Consider the following 26,906-nt stretch of genomic DNA (forward strand, 5'->3'; position numbering starts at 1 on the left):
AGGTAGACTTGAAATGTGATAGTGATTTTTTTTAAAGGAACAGTACTGCAATGGCAAACAATTTCTTACAGACAGATACACAAATACAAGAAAAGAATAGCTAAACAGTTGTTTCCTAATGAGTAAATTGCTTCCTTTATACAGTTAGCAGTAATTATTAGACAATCTTCCAAATATGTGTGTTTAAGCAGGCTATAATCAACGTGTGTTTAATCAAGCCATTAACCCACCAATGCACATATCTAGTGAGATTTAACCTACAATTGGCAGCAGCCCGCTTCAACCTACAATAAACATACAGCTGCCTTTGAAATCAAGCAAAAATCTGAAAAGAAAATGGGTAGTATGGGAAACCAATAACAATTTGAAAAAGAAATTGTCAGAAAGATTTCAGGATATATTCAAGTGTTTGATCCCACCTGAAGTAGTGTTTTACTTTGCATCTTTTCAGTATTCTTTGAAGTTGTCTTTGCTTTCCTTAAACACAAATTCCTTAAAAAAAGCACTGCTGGATCAAACTATCATCTTCTCCAACCCAGCATGATGTTCCCTCCCTGGGCAGCCAAACGCCTTGAGGAAGCCTATAGATAGGACACGTGACCATAGAAGCCTCTGGCTTGTGTTCCTCAGCACCTGGCTTTTACAGTTGGCAGTTTTGTTGCTCCTCTCTGCACCTTAAATAATATGGGGTCACCTACAAGCTTGGTCAATTAAACTTAATGAAGAAGCTGAAAAGTGCCAATTCCAATCGAGGCACAATATAATTACATCATACTGACCTGTCTACTTCATCACGAGCAACAATATCTCCTTTCTTTAAGGCTTTAATAGCAAACATTTCATTTGTATTTTTATACTCAGCCAACAGGACCTGAAACATAAGACAATTTGTACAATTAGTTGTTTTTCCCCATGGTATATTTACGATTTTAAAAATAGTGTTTAATTTTTTCAATTTTTTTTAATTATGCTGCTCATGAAGCACATCGACAAACCAATTAAGTAAAATAATAATCCAATGCTGCATGCAGCCATGAAGGGAATATATTAAGGGAGAACAATATGGAAATAGATCAAAAATAGTCATTGTTGTCAAATTTACCTTTCCAAAGTGTCCTCTACCAAGTACAGCACAACATCGAAAGTCTTGTAAACTGAACTGAAATCTCTGTTGTATCCTGAAAAGCAACAATGTAGAGAGTCAATAAGATTTCTCCACAATAATGGGCTGGATTATGTTGATTTATGTAATTTTTTTTGTAAGTTGTACCTTCTATCTTCAGTCTCTCGTTTCGTATATTCTGTATCAGAGTTTGAAATCTGAGTCTCGCAAATAATCTCTGGTGGAAGTTTAGGGATAAAATTGTTTCTGTCATTCTCAAAATCGAATGTTCCTGTATCCTGTGAAAGGTGTAAAAGAAAAAACAGCCAGAAGGTTTAAAAAATGAAAATGCTAGAAATAGAAGTCTGCTTAGTCTAGAAGAGATACATCACTATTATTATTATTATTATTATTATTATTATTATTATTATCCCACTTTTCTCTCATGGGTGGGACTCAAAGTGGTGAACAAATGGTTAAAAAACAGAAATTACAATCACGCCTTCAAATTTACAGTCACAAAATTCAAAATCTCTGCTTCATCTAAAAACCTACTAAAAGATGCATAGTCTAAGAAGCATGCTATAAAATACTTCTTTAAAAAAGTACCTACATTACTTTGGCATTTTAAAGTGAATGTACAATGCATGTATTCTTATTATTAATAAGAATACATATTATGAAGCCCAAAGAACACATCAAGGATATATGAGGTATTTAATGCCTCTGTAAGGGAAGAAACAAAAATGTTTTCTCCTCAGAATCATAAGGATTGATGATGGTTATCATTGCCTCTATTCTATTTTGAACTGATTAGGCTTTTAAGAGGATTTATTATAATAAGAATTATGATTACCAAAAGATGCAATGCATTTCTTTAAACAGTTAAATAAGGTGTGGTTAAAGATCAGGCAATATTGACTTAGGCTGTGCGAAAATACTCAGAAATTAGACTCCAATATCCATACAACCACTTCAATTGCCACAGCTGCTTAGCTTTGTAGTTTGGGATGGTATTTAGAATCCTCTGCCAGAAAGTACTAGTAGTACTAGAGAATCTTAAGTGTTCTAATAAATCAACAAATTCCTGAATTCCTTTGGATGGAACAGTTAAAAGTATTTACTTATTAAAACTGTGCAGTGTGGCTATTTCATTCTAATCAGCCCAGAGAGCTTGGGGTTGGGTACTGCAACCTTCCCTGAACCACAAACACATAACACTTTGGAAACTAAGCAAAAGATAAAAAGCAGTCTTTGCAATATGCCATGAGGTAGGGAGTCTGATGAGTGGTAGGGGGCCCTAAATTTTCCTTGGTTCAGTTCAAACTTTAAATATTTTTGGGGCTTTTCAGTGTCCCAAACCTCCTCCTAGAACAGAGCCAGCTTCTGAGAAGTACTGAAGGCTTCATGAGAAACAGGAGAGGAAACTGGATCCTGACCAAGGTATATTTTAAAGCATCAAAACACTACTTAAAAAGAAGCATGGCTTTATCAGCTAGATACTTATTTGTTTCATAACCAAATTCTAAAACTCCTATAACTAATACACTCACACCCAGAGAAGAACTAAATGCTTTCCTGTAACTGTGTTTCTTCAAGTGGTGGTCTGTGAAATTCGCATATATGAGTTATCCGTGCATGCAGTTAGCTCGGCTGCATGGCGCATGCACGGATAACCCATTTATGTGATTTCACAGACACCACAAAGAAGAAATAACCATACACAGAAAATTTTAACAATGGGAGAGCCTTGTATAGCAATATATACTGTATTTCATTACACAATAGCCGCACCCCCATTTTTTTTTTGGGTGCCAAAATGGTGTTTTGTTTTCTTCGCAGATTCTCCCTTCCTTACTTCCTTCTCCGAAGGCAAGGCAGTTTAAAAGCTACAAAATAGAAGTATCCGAATTTCCACTCTTTTCTACTTTCTCTTGGGCAGGGCAGTTTTAAAATTCATTCCAGGTTTTGTAAGCTGCCTTACAAAAGAAGGGAAGAATGCTGCTCCAAAGACCTCCATTTTATTGTTTTAAACTGCCTTACCTTTGGAGGAAGGGAGGGAGGAGAAGGGCAGGCAGGCACAAAGGGAAAGTCAGCCCCAAATAGCTTTATAATTCTAAAACAAACAAACAAATTGAAATGGAGTTGTTTGTTTGGGGCTGGATCATTCCTCCTCCTTCCCTTTTAGAAAGAAGACATTTTATTTTAAAAAACCAACCTAATTTTTTCCTAACATAATAGTTGCACCCCCAGTTTTTGATTTAAAAAGGGTGAATGAATGAAATTATGGTAATTGTTATCAACACATGCCAGTGAGAAGCATAATGTAAAACAGTCAATTGTGCTGTTGCTTTATATGTATATCAGAAGTCTTGCCTGACTGGGCGTTGCTGGAGCTTTCGGCTCAGGTGAAGGTTCGCTTATTTCTCCAAGAGAAGAAGCCCGGGGTGGAGTACGTGGGGTTTCAGGTTCAAGTTCAAATACCAATTTGGCTACAGGACAGTCACTTAAAAAGAAAACAATTTTTTGTGAACACAGTGGCAATTTTGTGAGAATATAAAAATAGGCTAATTACTATAATGTCAATTTTTAACAACACAAGGAGAAAATAAACTTGTTCCAATGTTTCAGCTCAATTGTACTTTACTTCATGCTTTTCAACCATTTACCTAGTTGGGGATCCTAATTCAGGAAGATGGGTATCAACTGCTGACACTGTAGGAGGCACTGAAGCTTGAGGACTGAAGGTACCAGTATGATTTACTGTAGGAATAGCTCTTCTCACCAGCCTCCCCCAAGTAGCAATATTAATATTCATTTGAGGAGCTCTGAGAAATGTTTTGCCTGTGGATAAGAAAAAAAGAGCACAGCATAAGTAATCTTTTTACTTATAACCAAAGCTATAATTAAATAAGGATTCATATTCATTAGCTTACTGTATGTGACAAATAAACTGAACATGACATATTCAATTCCTTCTATTTAAAAAAAAATAGATTTCCTTATTTAACACCCTATCTTAAAATGTCTAAACAAACATATTTGCACAAAATGTTGGCATTTCCATTCAATGTCTATATCCATCAAATTTTGTTACCTTGCTGCTTGGAGAAAATTTTCTTTTGTCTTTGAAGTTTTGGTCTTCTTTCAATAACTGGGTTAAAAAATGTGACCTGTAATTTAAACAAGATGTACTCACTTTCAAAACAAGGATTTTTAAAACTTATTCATGACCTTCAATAATTTTTTTAAAGAATACTGGCTCTTACCTCTGCAAAGAGAGTACCCTGGGGTTCTAGATATAGACACATGCCATGTCGTTGGTTGTCTAAGAAGTCTTCTAACCTCAGAAATTTCACTGCACACAGAGATCGCCAGTCACGCCAATACACAGAAATTTCTAATTCTCGTGACTGAAAGGAGATGACACATAAATATTAAATTTAGGTAGTTGCTACAGTCTGAATAGCTCAATGAGACATCTATTCTAGGAACAATGTATAATCAATTTTGACAATACAGTTCATAATCAATTTATTGGTTTGCCATATAGTTCACTTAATGGTAGCAGGTTAAAATGTTCTTTAACTTTTCCCCAACCTCAGAGTCACAATTGCAATTTCCATTATCTTCAGTTCACATGGCAAATAATCAATTGATGGGAGTTGTTATTCAATAACTTCTGGAGACCCAAACTGGGTAGAAACTAAAGAGCACAGACTGCTAAGTAAAAATATATAGTTGCTCCTCTGTATCCACAGATTCTCTGTCCATGGATTCAACAGCTCTTTGAAGGCAACCATAGCCTTCAAGATGAATCTGAAGGGACCATAGAAGAATCCCTTTTCTTTCAATCTCACCTCATCAAATTATAGATAAGGTGAAAAGGGCTTCTTTCGCATTATTCTCAGAGAACTCTAGTTTTTCTATAGATATTTTCACAAGAGCCTATTGCAAAATTCCAATACTATGTTCCCTGGCTATTGGAAACAGTTACAAAATACCAATATACAGATTCAATAAAATGTACTTTGAACAATTCATTTTACAAAACATGATTCATAAAATATATTATTCCACAAGATAAAATATTGCTTTCCAGAACCACTTGTAACAAGCTCAATACAGGCAGAACAAATACTGTAAGAGTTTAATTCCCAAAAGGCTGATGTGGCATTAGGTACTGTGGGTGTGTAGTATGTATTCTGATATCGAATGAAACAAAGATAGGTTACACTTCAATTTACAAATGCAAACAGGTTTTCGTCTTTCTATGACACATGATCACATCTCATCATTGGATCGTATGGCAACAATTTTAATTATTGCAATGGCCTCAATCTCCATTTGTAATCTAGTTCACATTTTCTCTCTGTGTAGCAGGAGCTGGTTTGCATATGTCAATTGGCTTCAATACCCAGACTTTCTCCATGGTATAGAGACATTCCAGTGAAAGTTGAAAGATTAAATCAATGGGAATTAGGTGTCCAGCTCACTATTTGATTCCACTATATGCCAAGGAATTAATACACACTTCTTTTGCCCTATACTGAGTGGCACATAAATGCTTGTTCAATACTGTGTTTTGCTTAGATGGTATTACTTGGCATTGCAAACTGAAAATCAATTGACACTATTATTTTAAAAGAAATTACATATATTAACAAGTTTTTTTGGAATAATAAAGAACCTGTATCAAGTCTTTTAAGTATTTCTGTGCTTTAGCCAAATAACAATTTGATTTTGCTTACACAAACTATCTGGCAGTCTGTGAAAATAGCAATAAAACATCAAATCGGGTGGTGGGGAAAATAATTTTAAAAATATTTTCTTGGCTAAATATGGAGCCTGAACTTTCAAAGTCTCAATTTCAAAAAATCTATGCCATGAACTTGTCTAACAGAAGAATATACTTTCTATCACCATATTTTCTCTTTTCACACTTCATTCATATTTTTCCAATATGCCAGTTCTGATTTTTTTAAATGCTTTCCGTAAAATTCTGCATACATATGATCTGCTAGACAACACTTTCATTTAAATTCAACCATGGTCTTTAATTTTTTTTTGGACTTGCCTAAATTTTCAAAGGTACAAATGTTTCAGCTTTGATTAGATTCCTTTCTCAGAAGTAACTCTCACTGTGTTGAATAGAGCTTACTGTGATTCCTAAACTCTAGTCCTCTATACATTTTTGACTTCAACTCTCTGAAACCCCAGCTGCTTTGTACAATGATCAAGGACTGTTGAGGATTCCTCATCATCAGAAGAGGAAGGGGAGCAGGGAGGTGCTCAGGTCTTGGAGGGAGAGGAAGAAGAATCCGACAATGAGGTTTTGCAGGTGCCTACTTTTGTAGAAAGACGGAGGGAGGTCAGCTCGATTAGCTGCTAAAAGATTGATGAGCTAATTGGGTGACGCCCTAAGCCCTCCTGCATGGGGTATAAATCAGAAGCAGGATAACTTAGCTTTTCACTGCTAACAACAACTCTGTTACTGTCGGAACCTGCTTTGTGACTCCGTGATCTGTGCCTTTATTGTTTGCTGATTTTGCTGGGACTTTGCAAAAGACTTTCATTGGTGTCTGCAGTAAGACTTCCTTGTTTTCTTTTTCAATTGCATTTGCTTATTTTGTTTGCTGGAGTAAAGCATTTTTCTTTTATTTTCAATTTTGTATTGAGGCTGTTTTTTAAGAGCAAAACAGGACAGGGACTTTGGGAGCTGAAGTCCAAAACACACAGAAGACCAGAGTTTGGGAAACAATGGTTTTACACAGTGAACTGAAACATCTTTCCTTATTTTCATCTTATTTAACCTTTGTTAAGTAGAAATCAATATTGCGAAGATATAATAAGTCATGCACCATGTCTAAATACTCTGATTTTTTTAAATTTTTCAATGGAGGCATGTTCATTCCTATTTTAAAAGATTGTTTCATACAACAGAGTATTAACAATGAACAGATGCCAATACAACAGTTGAAAGCTTGGCAGTTTCAAAATTATATTGGATTTTTTGAGGTGATTATCTCATGAAATGTGTGTAACAGTACATATGTTTTATTGATTTGTGAACAGAAGAAAAAGATAAAATACCCCTCCCCCTAAATTACATGTAACAAATCAAAGCAATATCAACATGTGAATTCACTGTGTTGCGAAGGTGAAATCAAAAGCAGAACTAAAACTGTGATTAGTTTTTGTTTTGCTTTCAAACAAGTCGTGACTTCTTCTTTTTTTTAGTTGAAGCTCGGAAAGTCAGAATGTATTTGTATACCACCTGTTAAGTCTTTTGGTTATCGTAAAGAAGTAGATATTCTAATCAGCTAGAAAGTTTTTAGTAATCATGAGTCAAACGATCGTGCTAATCAGATCATGCCTTATTAAGGGCACTGGACAGGTTTATGGAAAACTCATTTCTCATCCTTCAGGAGCAGAGTTTCAAAAGGAATATAGGGCTGTTGAAGAAATGGGGGAGGCAAGAAAGCTCTACCATTCAGGGAAGAGAATTTAGGATCCAAATCAGGATTTTTTGTGAATACAGATATATTAAACTAAGTTACTAAGGGGTAAATCACAGTTAACATTATAAACAGATTCTTACTCTGTCAAGTTCCAGTGTAAATTTCTGATCCCATGACTGATTGGAAATAGGCTTCCAGCTAGTTTGATCAACCACAGTATTGTCCAACTTCAAAACAGCACAGATTTCATCTGTAAGTAAATTACACAAACTCAGCTTAGAATTTTAAGAGGATTTACCAGGAACAACAGCCCAGGCAAGGACTGATTGCATGGCTGGAATGATACAAACACACACAATTGCCTAACAAGAGTCTATGACCACTTTACAGTAAACACTTTCAAATCTGCTTAGTCTCTTTCCTTAACTTACACTTATTTAGTAACATTCTGTAACTGTACTGAACTTTCCAAATAGGAGAGGAGAAGAAAACTGAATTTGACATTTTCAAAGCTATCAGGTGTAAGTGAGGTTTGGGTTCTTGTTCTATAGCTACATACCTCTTCTTGAGCAGACCTGGTTCTATTGATACTGGCATCAAGATGTTGCATTATGTCCTTAAAAATTGCCACATCAAACATCCAAGAGCTTGAACTCCCGAAAAGCTGTTTAACTGGACCCTCAGTTACTGCTGTGATGTCAAAGCTAAATACTTCATCTCCTTGTATCTACCATCCCCTCTCCTGGTACTATTAGGTGGTCTGGATAGGGAAGTGAATAGAGCAGCAGCAGCTTTGAGACCTTCTGCCTCCCCCAAGTATTGGAGGAACTACAGAAATAAATTTATTATATCACCTTCAAAAATTTAGGTTGTTTATATGAAAATTAAATGCAAAAACAAACAGTGTTCAATCCAAACATTTAAAATTTTGGGCCTAATCCATGTGATAAATGTAGCACATGGGGGTGGGCTTGTACTTATATATAAAAAAGCCCATTATTCCTTCCTGTTTGCTGCTCACCCTTTAAAGGATGATCTAAATCCAGTGGATAGTTCCACCTCAAACAGCTGAGACACTGAAGTGGCACAAGCTCTGGAATTTCCACTGAAATCATAAGAATCATATCCTGGGATGCTGCTGTTGCTATTCCACTTCCATTTTAGCCTAGCTCATTCAGAATCAAGCCCTTCATGATACTCCCTTATTATTGCTACTGACATTCTGGAACAGTGCTTATCAAGTCAGGTGTATAATGAAACAGAAAGCCTGTTCAAGAACTAAGCCTTAATGACCTCAGGTGCTTGAATACACTTGTTATAAAAATAGTACAATTAATATCAGATTTTACACATATTCACTCTCAAATGGCTTCAGGAAAGCCTGTTTATAAACAGAAAAGAGGAAAAGATACTAAACTGGACAAGTCATCTGTTTTCAGCAGATTTCGGCTACTTGCACTTTTACTTTTGCTTGTTCGACTCATGAAAGATGATCTGGCTTCACTTGGGCTGCATCCAGGCAGAGTAATGGAGGTGGCTTTTGATCGACCAGGGACATTCTCCAGAATATCTTGGCAACCCATTAGTCTAACTTCCAAAGTACCTAAAGGAAAAGGGGGGAGGGGAGATTGGATTGTCTTGACTCATATCTCTAGTACAGTGTGAACACTCACAAATATATCAGCTCCTAAATGGCAGTGGCACAAGACTTCAGGAGTATTACAAAAGGTGTTCCCATTAAGAAGCCTAATTTTTACATTGAGACTATGGCCAAGTCCTTACTGAATTTCCGGTGGCTGGAATAGGTTAAAATTGTTCATTCTTCAGCACTTGTGCAGTGGTAACTAGAGGGTCCAAAGTTACAGATATCACACTTACAATGACTGATCAAAGGAGTGCAAGCACATGGGAAAGAAAAAGCAGTGACTGTTGGCAGCACCCTTGTGGCTATTCAATGATTGAGGAGAGGGAAGTTGTCTGGCTTCCAGTTTGTACCTGTGGAAAAGATATTGCATAAGAAGGTTCTGCCTACCTTCTTGTGAAATATCTCCCAAGTATTTATGCTGGTATAATCAAGGACTGCTCCAGCACATGTGATTACAAGGATTCTGGACTATGAGATGGATCCAGACTTGATGACAGCATGTGTACTGAAATCAATTGGGTTTAGGTTAGCCATGAATTTAGCTGTGGACTTCTAGGGCTCTGTTCTACATATGGTCAAACATGAGTCCCACAATAAGATTTTTTGTTATATATTATCAAAAGAGACTACATCTTTAACAAAACACTTATTTATGAAACTCTGAACAAATGTGATCCCTTTCACGTGTCAACAGCTTTTATAGCATTACCCACGACTTTTAAAACATGCAGCTTGTTTCTCTTATGCACTGCATTGTTGACGATTACAGTAAAGAAAGGAAATCAATGTATACAATTCCCTTTATATATTTCTATTGTGAAATACTGCAGTAATTTCCAAATATGATCCTATATATTTGACCAGGAGAGGTGTATGTGTGTGTGTAAGTGTACACACATGCACACACACATTCTGCAACAACTTCAGCTTAAAAACTAAAGTCATTTTGGAAAACACAAGTGAACAGCTGTGCTAGCGCTTCTAATTTGGTTGTTTATTAAATAATTTAGTAAACAACATATTAGGAGCAGAGTTTTTATTCAACACCTGCTTCAAGTTAGCAAATAAACTCTACAGGGATATATTTAAGATCTTCATTAAGCATATGAGATATCTTGGAATTTATTTTCTTTATGAAGCGCTGCAATTACAGATGCACATGCAGACTGTTGAGAGGAACTGCTGGACGATATAGTCTCAACTTTCATAACCCCTGCGCAGACATTTATTCTTGTGGAATACCAACTCTTAATTTCTTGTATTTAATTACTTTAATCTAGAAAACCCATTAGCACAAGTAAATGGGAGATGCATTTTTATGGACCGCTGCTGCCTGAAAACCTCTCTTCATGTTATTAGCAAAGTTTTAATGTTTTGTTGAAATCTCCCATTTGGAAAAAGATAATTTTCACCAACATTCAGTGACATTCGATTATGACCGCACTACATTTCTAAGACCTTGTCCAATATTGTCCTCTGGGACTTCTCAGATTTCAAGCACTCCATCTACAAATCCGATGTTAAAGAATAGTGGTATGCCTGTTTACAATGCATTTTGAAAATTATGATAAAGCATTCTAACATATTGACTCAAAATCTGTCAGTGGAAAGTCATAGTAACTGATACAAGGAGCAGAAAACTGAATTCTTTTCAGCTTGTCAAACTACAGGATGACTTTATTATTAGCTCATTCTCTTTATGAAAAAAACTTAGAAAAGTAGCAACTTTCTGTTAAAACATCTGCCACCAAAAATATAAACTTTATAAAGTAGAATACAACTTTAAAGAAGTATGATTGAAATCCTGAAGTTAGTGCAGACAAAAATTTATAATGATGATGATGATAAACTTTTATTTATACCCTGCCACCATCTCCTAAAGCAGTGGTTCTCAACCTGAGGTCCACAGATGTTTTTGGCCTTCAACTTCCAGAAATCCTAACAGCTGGTAAACTGGCTGGGATTTCTGGGAGTTGTAGGTCAAAAACATTTGGGGACCCCAGGTTGAGAACCACTGTCCTAAAGGGACTCGAGTGGCTTGATGCCATACAACACATAAAATACAATATAACAACATTACAACCAATAACACATTTAAAACCAAATATATAAAATAACAAGATCAATAGAATCAATAAAATATGGCAAAGGTAATTAATTAAATTAAATTTACCACCTCAAAATGCTAACATCTAAGAAAATACATTTCTTTTTTATAACTTTATGGAAGATTTTTAAAATACATTAAACATTACAAAGATGAGAAACAAAAAAAGTTAAAAATAAAATTAAAGTTCAAGAGTAGAGTAAAAATAAGAGAAAAAGAAGAAAAAGGCTGCCGATTTGCCTTTTGATAATTATATATACATAATTATTTGTGGTTCTCTCTCCAAAATTTTCAAATAATCTTTTCTTTCAATAACCTACTCTTTCTAAACATCAATATGAAAGTTATGAAGTCATTTTTTTCACACAAATGTCTATAAAAGGGCTTCTAGCCTTTGAGAAATAGTTATATACAATTTGTCAAATTCTGTTAAATCTATAAATGTTTATCAATCTTTTCCTCCTGAGCATGTTGAAATCCTCCTTCTTTTTAAAGGTCATAAGGTATGGCATTACCAATTTCAATTCCTTAGACAACTTATTTTCCCATTAACATGCATATTACAGCCAAAATATGTAACCCATTTTATCATATACTACTTAATTTCTCTTTTTCCACATCAAATTTCCACAAAAGCATACATTTTAGCAAATTATCTATTCATTTAACTATCTTTTTAAAAGATGTTTTTCTATGCCATTTGTAATTGAAAGACGTATTGTAAATGCAAAGACTGAATATTTTCACATGTTTTTAATGAGAGGAAAAAGAAGAAAGAAAAATCAACCTGACAAGCCAAGGAACACAACAAACCTGTCAAAGCTGCTGGTTTGGACAGTGTACTGTACTGATTCTGTGTAGATATTGTGCTCTGCCGTGGACTTAGTGTTGGTGATGAAACAAGCGAAAGCTCTTCTATAATAATACTGCTTTTGGGATGATTTTTGGGGAGTTCATTTAGTCTTTGTTCTAATGAATACTTTAAGAGGTCCAGCTTCTGACTTGATTCATTAAATCTTGCTTGAGCCTTATTCAAATAGGAAAAAAACCAGAAAAGGTAAAATTATACTTTAAATGCAACAGCTTTAACACAACAGTCATATATTATATTAAAGGTACCTCTGAGAGTGCTTTTCTGTCAGTAACTTTCCCAGATCCAAGCAACTTCATCACATTTTTTGCTCCTTCTGCTACTGCGTATTCTATCCTAAAATGATGCCGCAGTTCTTCCATTCGAAGCTCAAGAGGGCTTATCACAGGCTTTTCTACAGATGAAGAACATATAGAAGTATTCAGCACACATGCAAGTAGCATTAGTTTTTCTTTAATATTTAGAAGCACTATAAAGATTAGAATGAGAAAGGCTAGTTAGATACCAAACACATTACCAGCTGCAATCAAGTTTGATAAGGAAACTAAAGAGTTCTGACTTGTGCTGGAGCCAGAGTGCATCTTGTCTGCCCTATCTTTGCAGATAATTTTGCTCCTGAAGCTCCTTGCTTTACCTGGGGTTCAGAGAAGGAGTGGCCCTGTTATTAGGCAACAATTCTTAATACAGTTACAAATGATTGGGTAGCTGAATGGAAGTGGTGTCATCGGATTCCATTTCCTCATATTGGCTGTTATGACTATATTAATGCTAGGTTGCTGTGACTTTTTCAGGCTGTATGGCCATGGTCCAGAAGCATTTTGCTCACATCTATGGCAGGCATCCTCAGAGGTTGTGAGGTCTGTTAGGCTGTCTCTCTAATACAGTGGTTTCCAACCTGTGGTCCACAAGACCTAAAATACGGTCCTGATGTGGTCTATCCAATGCAATTTTCTGATCAGCTCCCCAAATAACCAAGCCGAATCTAAAGTTGACCAAAAACTGATTCGTAACCCTTTAGATACTAATGTTGGAGAGTGGTCCCTGGTCAAAGTGGTCCCTGGTCAAAAAGGGTTGGGAACCACTGTTCTAACATATGAATGCCTGGACCGAAAGGGCTGATTAAGGAAATACAGAAGCACCTGATATTACACAGTTGATGAAGTCCAAAGAGTATTTTTGTTACAGTTGCTTTTAGTGATTCGGATTATGTTGTTACCTTCCACTGATCACATTTCTTTTTTCTCTACAGAGCTTTTGAAAAATTCTTCTACTTTAGTCCCTTTCCCTTTAAGGTATGCACACAATTTTCTCAATTAACAAAAGCTATACCTTGACAATTATATAATAGCAAGGATGGAGAGCTTGTGACTCCCAGTTGTTGGAAATATTGTTTTATTCATCTCTAGTCCCTACTTCAGGGATGAAGAAACTTACAATTCTCCAGATCTTACTGGGCTGCAGCTCTGAGGATACTCCACCATTGTCTATGCTGAATAGGACTGAAGTTATTTGCACCTAACTTCTGGAGAGCCACAAAATTCCTATACTGAACTGCTGAACAGGAATCTAAAAGTTAACATACTTGAGGGGCTTTCCAGTTTTATAACTTAAGACGGTCAGATTCACAGCTAATGAAGAAAAGCATTTTTGTGACACTATTAAGTTAAACTGACCCCTTTTTCTTTGTGATTTATAGAAAAAGACATACATTTTTTAAAACATCTCTGTACACTATATCGTTTCCGAACTACCAAAAATCTACACACTCATACTGTAATTACTTCTGGAACTCTCTCCCACTGGAGATTAGAACTGCCCCTTCTCTCCTGACTTTTAGAAAACTGGTGAAAACTTGGCTATGGAATTTAGCATTTGATGAGTGAGTCAATGACTCCTGACCACACGGACGGATGGTGATGAATTGTGACTTCATTCTGACGACTTGGCCTTATGTAATTATATGATTGTATTTTAATGTGTTAGTGTATTATGGGATGTGATGTTTTAAACTATTGTTTATGAATCTTTTGTTGTGAACCCCTCTGCGGAGGTCGAGAAGACCGGTATAGAAAAGTTCCTAATAAATAAATAAATTTTGTCTGCCACCTGAGCTGCAGCATCTCTGTGAATTTTTACTTTCTGTTTCTGTATTCCACAGTACCCCATTCTTTCTCTGGTAAATGTTTAAATCAATTCAAATAGAAAGAAGGTCTTGAATTGAGTGAGGCATCCAACATAATAAGATGACTGCAACAGAGAAGAGTCTAGCATCCATTTCACCACATCTCTTTTGACACTGGATTATCACAACGAAGTCACTTGTGCCCTCATTTCATATGTCAAATTTTAAATGCATCTCTGAATGCATTTTAAATGAACCATCTGAACAAAACAATAAGAAGCTATCAGGCTGCTCAGGCAAGCTTATACCCAACATACAAATGCAGGGGTTCTCAAACTGTGCTCCGTAGAGCCCTTGGGGCTCCGTGGGTGATAGTGAGAGGCTCCACGGTGCCATGCTGCTTCCCACCTCCTGCTCTTTCCTCCTCCTGAGAAATGCAGGGAAATTAAAGTTTTGAGCTGCAAGAAACAACAGCAGCAGCATCCTCACAGGGCACAGAACATTTCCTCTCACCTTCCTCACAGCCTAGACTCTATTCCTTGCTGCCCAGACCTTCCCCCCCGCTTTTTTTGTTTCCAAAATCCTATTTCCCTTCCACCGCTTAGAGGTGCCTTGATTGTGCTTTTCCTGCATGCAGAAGATATTTGGACTGGATGGGGGGGGGGGGGGGGGGCTTCCACTGAAATACTGTAAAGTTTATGTTAGTTAAAATTGTTCTTGATTTTAATCTTTCCTTCCTTCCTTCCTTCCTTCCATCCATCCATCCATCCATCCATCCATCTGTTTTAACTGTGCAAATTAGTTTACACAAACACTCTCCATCCATCTGCCACTGGCCCAGCCCATGCCTGACAAACACACACACACACACACACATTTCTTGGAGCTCCACAAGAAACTTTCACTTCAAAAGGGGCTCTGCAGCTGAAAAGGCTTGAGAATCCCTGTACTAATGTATAAATCTGGCAATTTTATTCAAAAGTTCAACCCAAAATGTCCATGGATCAATGTGAGTACTGTATCTTAATTCGTATATACGAATTAAGAGATATAAGGAACCATCCCCTTCTCTTAGTAGAGTGGCAACATACAAAAGCTTTGTCCATTGCAAGAGATCCTTAAAGAAGCATTAAGCCTCTTTATTCTCTCCACTGTGGTGCTGCTTCTAACCTTTTTGAATGCGTGGGTGGGGAAATGGCGGTGGCTGCAGTCAGCAGCGGCTACTCCTTGAGATGGCACTAGTGCTTTCCCTTCTCCATGGAATGACCCTTGATTTATCCGTACATTATATCAAAATTCATCATTTTTGTCCCAAAATCTGCTCTTGTCTTATATATGAGATTTGCTCATACAAAAGTATATACGGTATTGTTGGTATTTAAACATTATACATAAATGGACTAGCACATGTTTTAAGAACATTTAGAATTGTGACCAAGAACATGAAGAAACATCTTTTCAGACATGCAGATAATATTTATCTGCATAAATCAAACTTCCGTCTAAGAGGAGAAACTAAGTAGGTATAATAAAGCAGATTCTCCTATATCCCCCTACCAACACCTCTGATCTATTTGGAGAAACTATAGATATTTGCCACAAAGTGAGAATGGGTTACCAACAATGGGGACTTGGTATAGCCCTACATAATTAAAACAGCCCTGAAAGATCACAACTGGTCTAAGTGGTAGTGTGCACACAAGCCTGTTACAGAATATAAGAACATACAATTCCCTTCCCTTCAGCAAAAATGGGAGAAGGAAGAAAGGTTGATCGCATTAGCGGATGCTATAGCTTTAACCTAGTATCTTTCTTGAAAGTTCCAAGGATATTTGAATTGGAAAATAAACAAGATTCTAACAACAGTTTCAGGACAGTGAGTCTATGTAATGCTTCACCATTATCAAAAGCCAATTCATTTGTCTGGACCGCCTGAAGAATCTGCATCCTTATAACTTCAATTTTTGTCTTGCTGTCCTGAAGCAATTGTTGAGCTGCCGCAAGCAGCTTTCTATCCTGAAAAAGAAAAACAAATGTTTTCTTAAAATACGAATTCACAAGTGAGATTCAAACAACAGTAATCTGTGTGATCCCGTCAGCACATGAATGCGAACTCAGATTGCTATGCAAAATATTTTGAAGTCTACTTTCTCAATCTTATTTTCCTATTTACATTTTCACATAGTTGCCTGAACTCTACATGAAATAGGCACTCGTTCAACTTACTGTATTTCAACCTAACAAGAGTACTTCTAGAAGACAGAGATGCACTAATGATATAAGTGTTATCCAATGAAGTGAAAGACAATGAAAATTCACAATGGGTTGTTGTAGGTTTTTCTGGCTGTATGGCCATGTTCTAGAAGCATTGTCTCCTGACATTTCACCTGCATCTATGGCAGGCATCCTCAGAGGATGCCTGCCATAGATGCAGGACGTTAGGAGAGAATTCTCTGAGGATGTCTGCCATCATCACGTGCATCACGGAGACCTGGTTGGATGAAGCTGGGGGCGTAAATCTCTCCCAGCTTTGCCCTCCAGGTTTCTCCGTGCAACACCAACCAAGAGCCGGAGGACGGGGAGGCGGGGTCGCAGTGGTCTATAGAGATTCCATCCATCTGACCAGGAGCCCCATCCCGCAGACCACAAATTTTGAATGCGTCCACCTGAGGGTGGGTGACCGGGACAGATTAGGGATTCTGCTAGTGTACCGTCCACCTCGCTGCACTACAGTCTCCCTACCTGAGCTAGCGGGGGTGGTCTCGAGCCTGGCGGTGGAGTCCCAACAGCTCCTTGTGCTGGGGGACTTCAACATCCATGCCGAGGCAACCCTCACAGGAGCGGCTCAGGACTTCATGTCCGCCATGGCAACCATGGGGCTGTCCCAACGGATAACTGGCCCCACCCACTGTGCTGGACACACATTGGACTTGGTCTTCTGCCAGGGATGGGAGCAGGGTGGCGGTGTGGAGGAGCTGTCTATCTCTCCGTTGCCATGGACCGACCACTTCTTGATCAGATTTAGGCTCACTGCGCCCCCTAACCTCTGCAGAGGTGGAGGACCCATTAAGAAGGTCCGCCCCAGGAGACTTATGGATCCGAATGGATTCCTGACGGCTCTTGGGGATTTTCCCGCCACCTCGGTAGGTGACCATGTCGAGGCCTTGGTCGCTCTCTGGAATGGGGAGATGACCAGGGCAATTGACAGGATCGCTCCGGAACGTCCCCTCTCGAGTAACCGAGCTAAACCAGCCCCTTGGTTCACTGAGGAGCTGGCAGCGATGAAGCGAAGGAAGAGGGTACTAGAGAGCGTGTGGCGCTCGGACCCAAGCGAGCCAAATCGAACACGGTTTGTGTCCTTTCTAAGGGCATATGCCGCGGCAATAAAAGCCGCAAAGAAAACTTTCTTTGCGGCTACTATTGCGTCTGCAAAGAACCGTCCGGCGGAGCTGTTTCGGATTGTCAGAGGTCTTTTAACTCCCCCTACCTCAGGTGGGAGCCCTGACAATTCGGTCACGCGCTGTGAAGCATTTGCTCGGTTCTTTGCAGACAAAGTCGCTTTGATCCGCTCTGAGCTGGACGCCACATTAAGTGCAGTCTCTGTGGATGTGACACAAGCACCTGCTTGTCCTATTTTGTTGGATTCTTTTCAGTTTGTGAAGCCCGAGGATGTGGACAAGATACTTGGAGGAATGAGGCCCACCACGTCCATCCTAGACCCCTGCCCATCCTGGCTTCTGAAGGAGGCCAGAGGGGGATTGGCTGAGTGGGTAACGGTGGTGGTGAATGCCTCCCTTCGGGAAGGCAAGATTCCAGCGAGCCTAAAACAGGCTATTATAAAGCCGCTGTTGAAGAAGCCATCACTGGACCCCACCAAATTCGAAAACTTTCGGCCTGTTTCCAATCTTCCCTACTTGGGCAAAGTCATGGAAAGCGTGGTGGCCTCACAACTCCAGGTATTCTTGAGAGACACGGATTATCTGGATCCGGCACAGTCTGGTTTCAGACCGGGACATGGTACCGAGACGGTCTTGGTCGCCTTAGTCGATGATCTGCGCCGGGAGCTAGACAGGGGGAGTGTGTCCCTGTTGGTGCTCCTGGACCTCTCAGCGGCCTTCGATACCGTTGACCACGGTATTCTTCTGGGGCGCCTTGCAGAGATGGGTCTCGGGGGCACTGCTTTGCAGTGGCTCCGGTCATTTCTGGAGGGCCGTACCCAGAAGGTGTTATTGGGGGACTCCTGTTCAACACCACAGCCTTTGACCTGTGGGGTTCCTCAGGGCTCCATCCTGTCCCCCATGCTGTTTAACATCTACATGAAGCCGTTGGGTGAGATCATCCGGAGTTTCGGGGTGCGGTGTCATCTGTACGCAGATGATGTCCAACTCTGTCACTCCTTCCCACCTGCTACTAAGGAGGCCGTCGAAGTCCTGAACCGGTGCCTGGCCGCTGTAATGGTCTGGATGAGGGCGAACAAACTGAAATTAAATCCAGACAAGACAGAGGTACTCCTGGTCAGTCGCAAGGCCGTACAGGGTATAGGGTTACAGCCTGTGCTGGACGGGGTCGCACTCCCCTTGAAGGCGCAGGTTCGCAGCTTGGGTGTGACCCTGGACTCGTCGCTGAGCCTGGATCCCCAGGTTACAGCGGTGACCAGGGGAGCATTTGCACAGCTCAGGCTCGTGCGCCAGCTGCGCCCGTATCTTGGGAAGTCTGACTTGGCCACGGTGGTACACGCTTTGGTCACATCCCGCCTCGACTACTGCAACGCTCTCTACGTGGGGCTGCCCTTGAAAACGGCCCGGAAGCTCCAGCTAGTCCAGCGCGCGGCAGCCATGTTGTTAACAGGAGCAGGGCGTAGGGAGCACACAACGCCCCTGCTGTCCCAGCTCCACTGGCTGCCGATTTGCTACCGGGCCCAATTTAAGGTGCTGGTACTATCCTACAAAGCCCTAAACGGTTCCGGCCCAAAATACCTTGCAGACCGCATCTTGGCCTACGAGCCCACGAGGACCTTGAGATCATCTGGGGAGGCCCTTCTCTCGATCCCGTCTGCCTCACAGGCACGCCTGGCGGGGACGAGAGAGCGGGCCTTCTCGGTGGTGGCCCCCCGGCTGTGGAACGCCCTCCCTGCTGAAGTTAGACAGGCGCCCTCCCTTATGGCCTTTCGTAAGAGCCTGAAAACATGGCTCTTCGAGTTGGCCTTTAACTGAGTGCTATATCTTGGCAATGATGACCGGAATGGACCACGACTATGAGACTGACTATGACCCATGATATGACGAAGCGGATTTTTAGTATAAGTATATGTCAAGTAGTAGTAGCATGTTATGTATTGTTCTGATTACTGTAAATTGTCTTTTCTATGTTGTTGTTCACCGCCACGAGTCGCCCCCTGGGCTGAGAGTGGCGGTAAATAAGTGCAAGTAATAAATAAATAAATAAATAAATAGATGCAGGCGAAATGTCAGGAGACAATGCTTCTAGAACATGGCTATACAGCCCGAAAAACCTACAACAACCCAGTGATTCCAGCCATGAAAGCCTTCGACAAAATATCTATCAACATTGTTTCAACTCAAACTCAAAATACAAACACAAACAACAATGTGACATTATACAATTCAGTGCATAATCCAAGCATTTTTGTACTGATTGTGGTGATATCTGAAACATTCACTCATGGCTGAAATTCCTGAAAATTGTTATAGGCACCCACTGATTCCACAAATAAGTCACAATAAGATTTTCACCAAAATATTTCTATCTATAATAGAGTATCCAAGGTATGTCCACAAATTAGGCAAATAATTACTCACACATAGTACACAGTTAAGAGGGAGGAAATCTCCTTTTAATGATAGAAGATTAACAGAAGCTTGGAGGAAACTGCTTCCTTCTACATTAGAACTGCTATCCTAAGATTAACAGTGTAATTTAGCATGTACAATTGAAACAGTGCCTCAAAAACTACAAATTGAGTTTCAGAAAGGTCAGTGAGCCATCAGGAAGCAATTTGAACTGCCAACAACCAGTCCCTGTAATTCATCTGGCTCCTTTGCAGTAACCTGAATTTCTTTAGTGCTTTTTTCTATATAGCAGATTCTGATTCCAAGTTATGCTTAATGATGTGCACTATTTCTGAGCTTGTGACATTTCCAATGTGTGTGAGTACATATGTTTTAATCATCAGGCATTTCATAACATGGCAAGGGGACATGAAAAGCAAAACAGTAAAAGCGTATTATATTATAAACCTCTATGGTTATCAAATTGAAATATCCCTTCAAAAGAAGCAAACCCAGATAAGATTTCTACTTTCCATGGTACCAAGTGTCAAGAAGTTCATTCAAATTATGTTTCAATGATCACACTTATGCAAACTATTTTTGATATGCTATCCAAATCAACATTTTTATCTGCCTTTCAAAATGTTGCAAACAGATTCTAAATTGGCAGTTTAAAAACAAGATTAAATATAAAATCTTGTTGCAATCAAACATGAAGTACATCTGATGATCAGTACAAGTTTTAAAAAACAAAACAAATTATGGCCTCTTGTATGTCTTACCTTTGATGGACCATTTGAATACATATGGATCATGTTCTCAGCACCCTGTTTTACTTTCAATTCTATATCCAACTGCTTTTTTAAGGCCATCAGCCTATTGTTAGTAGGAAAACGAGGATCACTGTTTGGTGTATCTGGAGTTCTGGGACAATCTGTGAATTAAAGGCATAGCAACCATATGTTATAATCAACAACTAATCTTCTAATTCTATCAAATTTATTATATTCATTAAAAAGACAAAATCAAAATATGTATGTTTCCCAGATGTAAAATGAAAACTTAAAAGAAAACTTAGAGTAAAAGAAAAAGAAAAGAAGGGCCAAAATACATTTAAACAATATTATTTACTGAATCTTTGCAGCAGAAAAAATGATTTTAGTCCATTTTCCTATTACTGTTTTGTTGATACCAATTTCTATAAAAAGCAAAAAGTACTTCTAAATTCTTCCTGAATATTTTAATAAATTAGGAATAGTCCATTTTGCTCATCTTTGTAAAAATCATACACACACACACATTTATTGTGTTTTCTTTTATTTTATCCTCACAAGAGCAACACTTTTCATTATCAGGGATATCTTTCACCAACTGTGGCCCCAAAAAGGAACTGTTCAGGAGTTATGTAGGGACTGTGAAAGGGGTAAGGATTCTTCTGTCAATTCCAGCGACTATATACTTAATAGTAAGCAGTCGCGGAGATTAATAGAAGGATTCATTCCCCTGTCAATCAGGAGGCAGTTGCCTGATGTTCTCACCTCTCTCATACAAGTGATCTCCAGTGTGAGGGGGATTTGCAAAACGGTCCTTCTTCCACCTGCCATGACAGAGATCACTCACATCAGAGGCTCAGACTGTCAGGCAGCTGTTTCTTGACTGACAGGGGAGTGGATTGTTTGGCCCTTGTTCCCAATGGTAAGTGGGGTTCAGAAAGGTTATGTCAAGGGACAATCTAAAAACATTTCCAGAACACTTTTTTTGCTATTAATAGTCCTGGAAGATTTGACCAAACACATTATTGTGAAGGGCATTTCTGAGAAATGCTGATAAAGTCCCTTTTAGAAAGAGATTTGTAAGCAGCCCTCTACTAACAGGATGATCCTACTGGTAAAAAAATATTTTTTTTGCAATTTCTTTCTCTCTCACACCATTTGGAGGTTTGGGGTATTATCTGAAACAGTGATGCACACAGCACTAGAGAAAAGGGGAAATCTGGGTTCCTATTTACAGCAGTGGTAATATTAGCTGCGTTTTTAACTCGTCTGTGGAGGAGGTGCAAAAGCACAACTCTGAATCCATCTGAGAATGATTCGGCATACGTTTTAATGTTCTGCATGCATTCTATGGGCAAGCTCTAGTGAGTATTTGTTGTAGATTACATGTCTAATGCTTAAGCCATTAACTTCTTATGTCAGGAATGTTAGAGATAGCATTCTAGTGGCACTGTTTAAGTGCCTGTTAATTAAGAAGAACAAACAGATTGACCTTTGTCAGCCAGAGAGGCCTATGCATACAATCGTAGGCCTAATTAAAAAGCAAACTATATTCTTGCCTGTTAGCACTACCTTCAAGAGTATTTCCAAGCCATAAAACAGATCTTAGTTGTGCCTGAGATTAACTAAAATATATTACCAACTACAGGTTATGTTAACAGACTCCCTAGTTCTAAGGGCAATGGTGTCAATGACAGGCTTGTCTTATCATCTTTATTCATTAACTATTCATTAACTATTTTCCCATTCCAGCAAAAAAAAAACCAAACCCCTCTTCATTAACATTTAATCATTAAGAGCACTATGAAGAATATATTTAAAAGTTTACACCCACAAGATCCAAACAATACCAAGATGACTTCTTTTTTCAAAAAGAGCGACTACTGCTATATAAAAAACGTTGGCTATCACCCTGTTCGATAGTTACGAGATCATAAGCTGCATTTATGATCTTCTAACTGCTAGAGATTCATGTTTACAGTACGGCCAAACATAAATCCTGAAATCTTTTTTGCATGTTAGTGCTATAATGAAAGGGTTTCTAAGAATCTGAAGATCGTGATGGTGGCAAATGACGGCTGCAATGTCGTCACACCCCCCCCCCCCCAGTTATGGGGTGAATAGAGACAAGCACCTGTGGGAGAACTGGAGAGCACAGGATATGCTATTTCCCAGCATTGTAATCTACAGCACCCCAGACCCCACCCCCCAGTTGGGGCACTGCCAGGCTGAAATGTAGGGGCTTGCCTGTGTGGGGGGTTGGCATCATCATGTTTGGGAATGTAACATACTTTGAATGAAGATAAATAAAATTACAAATAGAAAATTCCTTATTTGAAATGTTTGTGGGACTAGGAGTGTTTTGGAATAATTGTACTTTCATTTGTGTACATGAGGTACTTTGGAGATGGAACCAAAGTCTAAACATGACACTCATTTATGTCTCTTATACACATAGCTTGAAGATAATTTATACAATAGATTTAAAAATGTTCATGAAACAAAGCTTGTGTACATTGAATGATCAGAAAGGAAAAGGTATCACTATTTCAGCTACCCCTTTGGACAATTTTGGATTCTGGAGCAGAATGCCAGATAAGAGATGTTCAATTTGTGTGAATGAAATTTCTTATAATGAAAAGTACAAAATGGGAAATGAATAAAACTGCATTGAGATGAGTGAAATTTCAGAAATTCCTTCCAGATATCCATGCTTGTTTTTCAATTTATATTAGTTTTTTTTTACAGGAAAATGTTGGAAAATTGCTTCCATGTCAATCATGAAGGACAACAGACAAGTGTTACTATACTGGCCTGTTTGCAAGTTTCTTGATATGCCCGCTCCAGGACCAACAATAAACCATTTAAACTGAATCTCTTTTTTTTTTAACAGTCTGGGGGCCTAGTTCACAAAGCATTATTTGGCCAATCTAAGCCACCAATTTCAAAGGTCATTGCTTGTAACAGATCTTTATGTTAAAATGGGTTATGCTGTCTTTTCAATAGGACCAAAGGAAGACAGTATATGTAAGGAATTTTGGTTCCTAGAAGGTTGAACAGCATGATACAAAGCTTTACGATCAGCAGCAAGAACCCTTTCCTAATTAGTAAATTAAATCTTGTTTATCATTATTTAAATGTATACAAGCTGTCTGTTATGGAACTTTCAGCAGTTTTTCATTAAGGCCTTTCTTACAGTACAATAACATGTTAAAAATATATGTGTAAGAACTGCCTTTTAAATAAAAAAAATGTTGATGCCACCTGCTTCCCCAAGTGCTTTTAACTTTAAGTGTGCTTTTTCTAAATGCTGAACAATGATCAGTTGCAAAATTCATAAAACAACTATTTCAAAACTATTATAAACAGCTAAACAAATTTAGATCTCTGCAACCTGGCTCATATTTTGCAATGCTGTTAATAAAAATAAAATAAAAATGCTTGCATATTGCTGCTTTAAAAGAGTATACTTTTAAGAACTCAGTAGAACATGCATTTTAAAATATATTGATTTATTCTTCAGAATATACCACTTTGTGCTTCACTCCATCACAAATTTATTTTTGACTTTACAATTTTGTTATCATGCTTGTACTTAGTTTATTTTCTGTGTGCCCCCTCCCTTGGCATATATATGTGTGACAGTCTATATAAATGTATGGAGAGATTTATCGTATGTTGTAGAATATAGATGGCAAGGAATGAAGTACATTGTTTTCTTTCAATGAATACCACTGTTGTGTTGCTGCATGGATCCAAAGAAAAATGGAACACACTCAAGTATTTATTGGAAAGCATATCTACATGTACTTGATGCAAAATATTAAATATAAAATTCAAAGAAAGAGACACACATTTTACTAATAAATGGCCAAATGACAAGTTCCAAGTCCTATGGTACATTATATTTTGTGCTGACCTATATTTTTGAGTAATGTCTCTAACCAATTCAACAATTTAATATTTTAAAGATAGCAGAGAACTGGATTCTTTAAAAAAAATCTTAGCTTTAAGCACTAATCCAAAGTTACAGGCACTGCTGTAACGGAAAATCAACTTATTTCATGTTGTTGAATTTCAATCTCCACAGAAACTTGTTGGACATAATGGCCAATTCAACACTGCCATTTTTGAGCAAACTACCTCATGACTGCAACTTAAAGGTCAATCCCTCATCTAATCTTCCTCTTCAAATAGCTGCTGTAAAAGTTGCCTGTGATATTAGGACAAAATTGCAAGTAAAATAAAACACTTAAAAGCACTACTATGCTTTGATGTACCATATATAGATTTTATGTGAATGTCCACCAACTAATAATATTCAGTTCAAACTATTACATTCTGGGTAACATTCTAGTCTGGGTACTCATTTAAAGCACTCAATGTCTAATGCTATGATCCACAGCAAATTACAAAGGGACAGATTTATCACATTACATGATAATATATCTCATTGGTCATGGTACAGTTGAAGGACCAGAATAATATAATAGGTTTTCAAACTTCTTAGGCACTTACGAATAATTGCATAAGCTTTCTAAAGCCATTACCAATGCACTTCAATCATTACACATGTTGATATGCTTTTCTAGTAATCCACATGGCTGCAACTTGGACAGACCTGTACTGCTAAGATTTGTTTGTATTAGCTATAGAAAGGTATGTTTAACACTTGGGTGCTGGTACTTAGGTTTTTCGCAATAAACCATTAAGGGGATCTGTTACTTTTCGTACTGCAAAACACAATACAGAACATAGAATATATAGTTTACAAACTAAGCTTAAGTTTCCCAATGTACAGAAGACATGGGAAGCAGCCACTGAAAGATATCTTACATATTTAACGTCAGTCACAAAGATGGGTAGTTCCAATCAATGGACTACAAATGTATCAAAGTTTGCTTGCCTTATAAAGTGTATTATGCTTACTATTATTTAACAGCAGGCATGAAGTGTGTGCTAACAAAGAAAAAAAGCATGACATTTTATAGTTCAGAATCTGAAGAACTGAGGCAAGATATCCCAAAATAGACTAAGTTTTGCAACTGATCGACTGTGACATTCATAAACAAATCATAAAATAAAACCAACAACGGCTCACACTGAAGTCTAACAGTATTCTTGCCATGACAAACAGAATGTAATGGCAAAATCCCAGTCAGGGACCTGGCTGTGTTATATGGAGTTTTGGAGGGCTGGAGAGAGTGGACAGCCATCCTTTCAGTTCTGCAATCATGAAAACCACAGTAGTTGCCTACCTGCTCACAAATGAAATGGGACTGAGAATGTAACAGGCAGAGAATAAGGATGTATCATGCAGTGACATTACAGTAATGAAGGTGCCATTTTGAAGGGCCTAGGACAGAACCGAGGAGCCTGCACAATAAAGAGAACAAAGGACTAAAGACCAAGGAGGAAATCCTTGTTCTTCTAATCTAAAGAGAAGCCTGAGGCAATGAGACAGTGGGATGAGAACCACATGGCTACAAATACAGCCACTTCAGGACATACTCCTCAAAATCTTGTACTGGGAGAGCACAATGCCCTCCCCCATTCTGTCTAGTGGTCACAATGCTATCTTCCAGACACCAGGTCACTAAGCCTGACTGGGGATAGGGAAGAACCACAATTCTGTACCTGGACTAAGACTATCCTTCATGTTTCCAGTGATAGCCATATCAATATGCTCTAGTTTAGGGAGGTCTGGGGTCGAGGTGGACATTGCACAAGGAGGTACTAAATAACTCTTTCACTGTGTACATAAAAAGGACACACACATGTAAACTAGGATTATACAGGGTGAGGCAGCATAACTTCCTTTTTTAAAAGGAAGTTATGCCGCCATTCAATCGGTTGAAGACGTAGCGGAGCGCTAGTGGTCTCGTTCGAGAGGCCGGAGTATAAAGTTTTGTCCTGACACAGTTGTCACCACTATGCGTGTTTATGTGAACCATCCAAGGACCCTACAAGATTTGAAGACCAACATCCAGGAAGAAATTGCCAACATAACGCCTGCTATGCTGGCAAGAGTTATGA

The 26,906-nt window shown here is 38.5% G+C and overlaps 2 protein-coding genes across 3 annotated transcripts in view; both read right to left on the reverse strand.

The window, feature by feature from the left end:
- LRRC8B (leucine rich repeat containing 8 VRAC subunit B) overlaps positions 1-26,906 on the reverse strand; it is a 345,263-nt gene that overhangs the window by 122,617 nt on the left and 195,740 nt on the right. The window lies entirely within an intron of this gene.
- Positions 1-26,906, reverse strand: part of PKN2 (protein kinase N2) — a 70,131-nt gene that overhangs the window by 12,320 nt on the left and 30,905 nt on the right. For both annotated transcript variants that reach the window (XM_060773888.2, XM_067467777.1), the window contains exons 3-15: positions 20,880-21,031; positions 16,207-16,324; positions 12,435-12,580; positions 12,129-12,342; positions 8,981-9,166; positions 7,704-7,813; positions 4,372-4,515; positions 4,200-4,275; positions 3,772-3,946; positions 3,479-3,608; positions 1,271-1,401; positions 1,103-1,178; positions 780-871 (exon numbers count right to left, since the gene is read on the reverse strand). In XM_060773888.2, coding sequence (XP_060629871.1) covers positions 780-871; positions 1,103-1,178; positions 1,271-1,401; positions 3,479-3,608; positions 3,772-3,946; positions 4,200-4,275; positions 4,372-4,515; positions 7,704-7,813; positions 8,981-9,166; positions 12,129-12,342; positions 12,435-12,580; positions 16,207-16,324; positions 20,880-21,031 — 1,750 coding nt within the window. The remainder of the gene's footprint in view (positions 1-779; positions 872-1,102; positions 1,179-1,270; positions 1,402-3,478; positions 3,609-3,771; positions 3,947-4,199; positions 4,276-4,371; positions 4,516-7,703; positions 7,814-8,980; positions 9,167-12,128; positions 12,343-12,434; positions 12,581-16,206; positions 16,325-20,879; positions 21,032-26,906) is intronic.

Source organism: Anolis sagrei, chromosome 4, assembly GCF_037176765.1.
Source record: "Anolis sagrei isolate rAnoSag1 chromosome 4, rAnoSag1.mat, whole genome shotgun sequence".
Lineage (NCBI taxonomy): Eukaryota > Metazoa > Chordata > Lepidosauria > Squamata > Dactyloidae > Anolis > Anolis sagrei.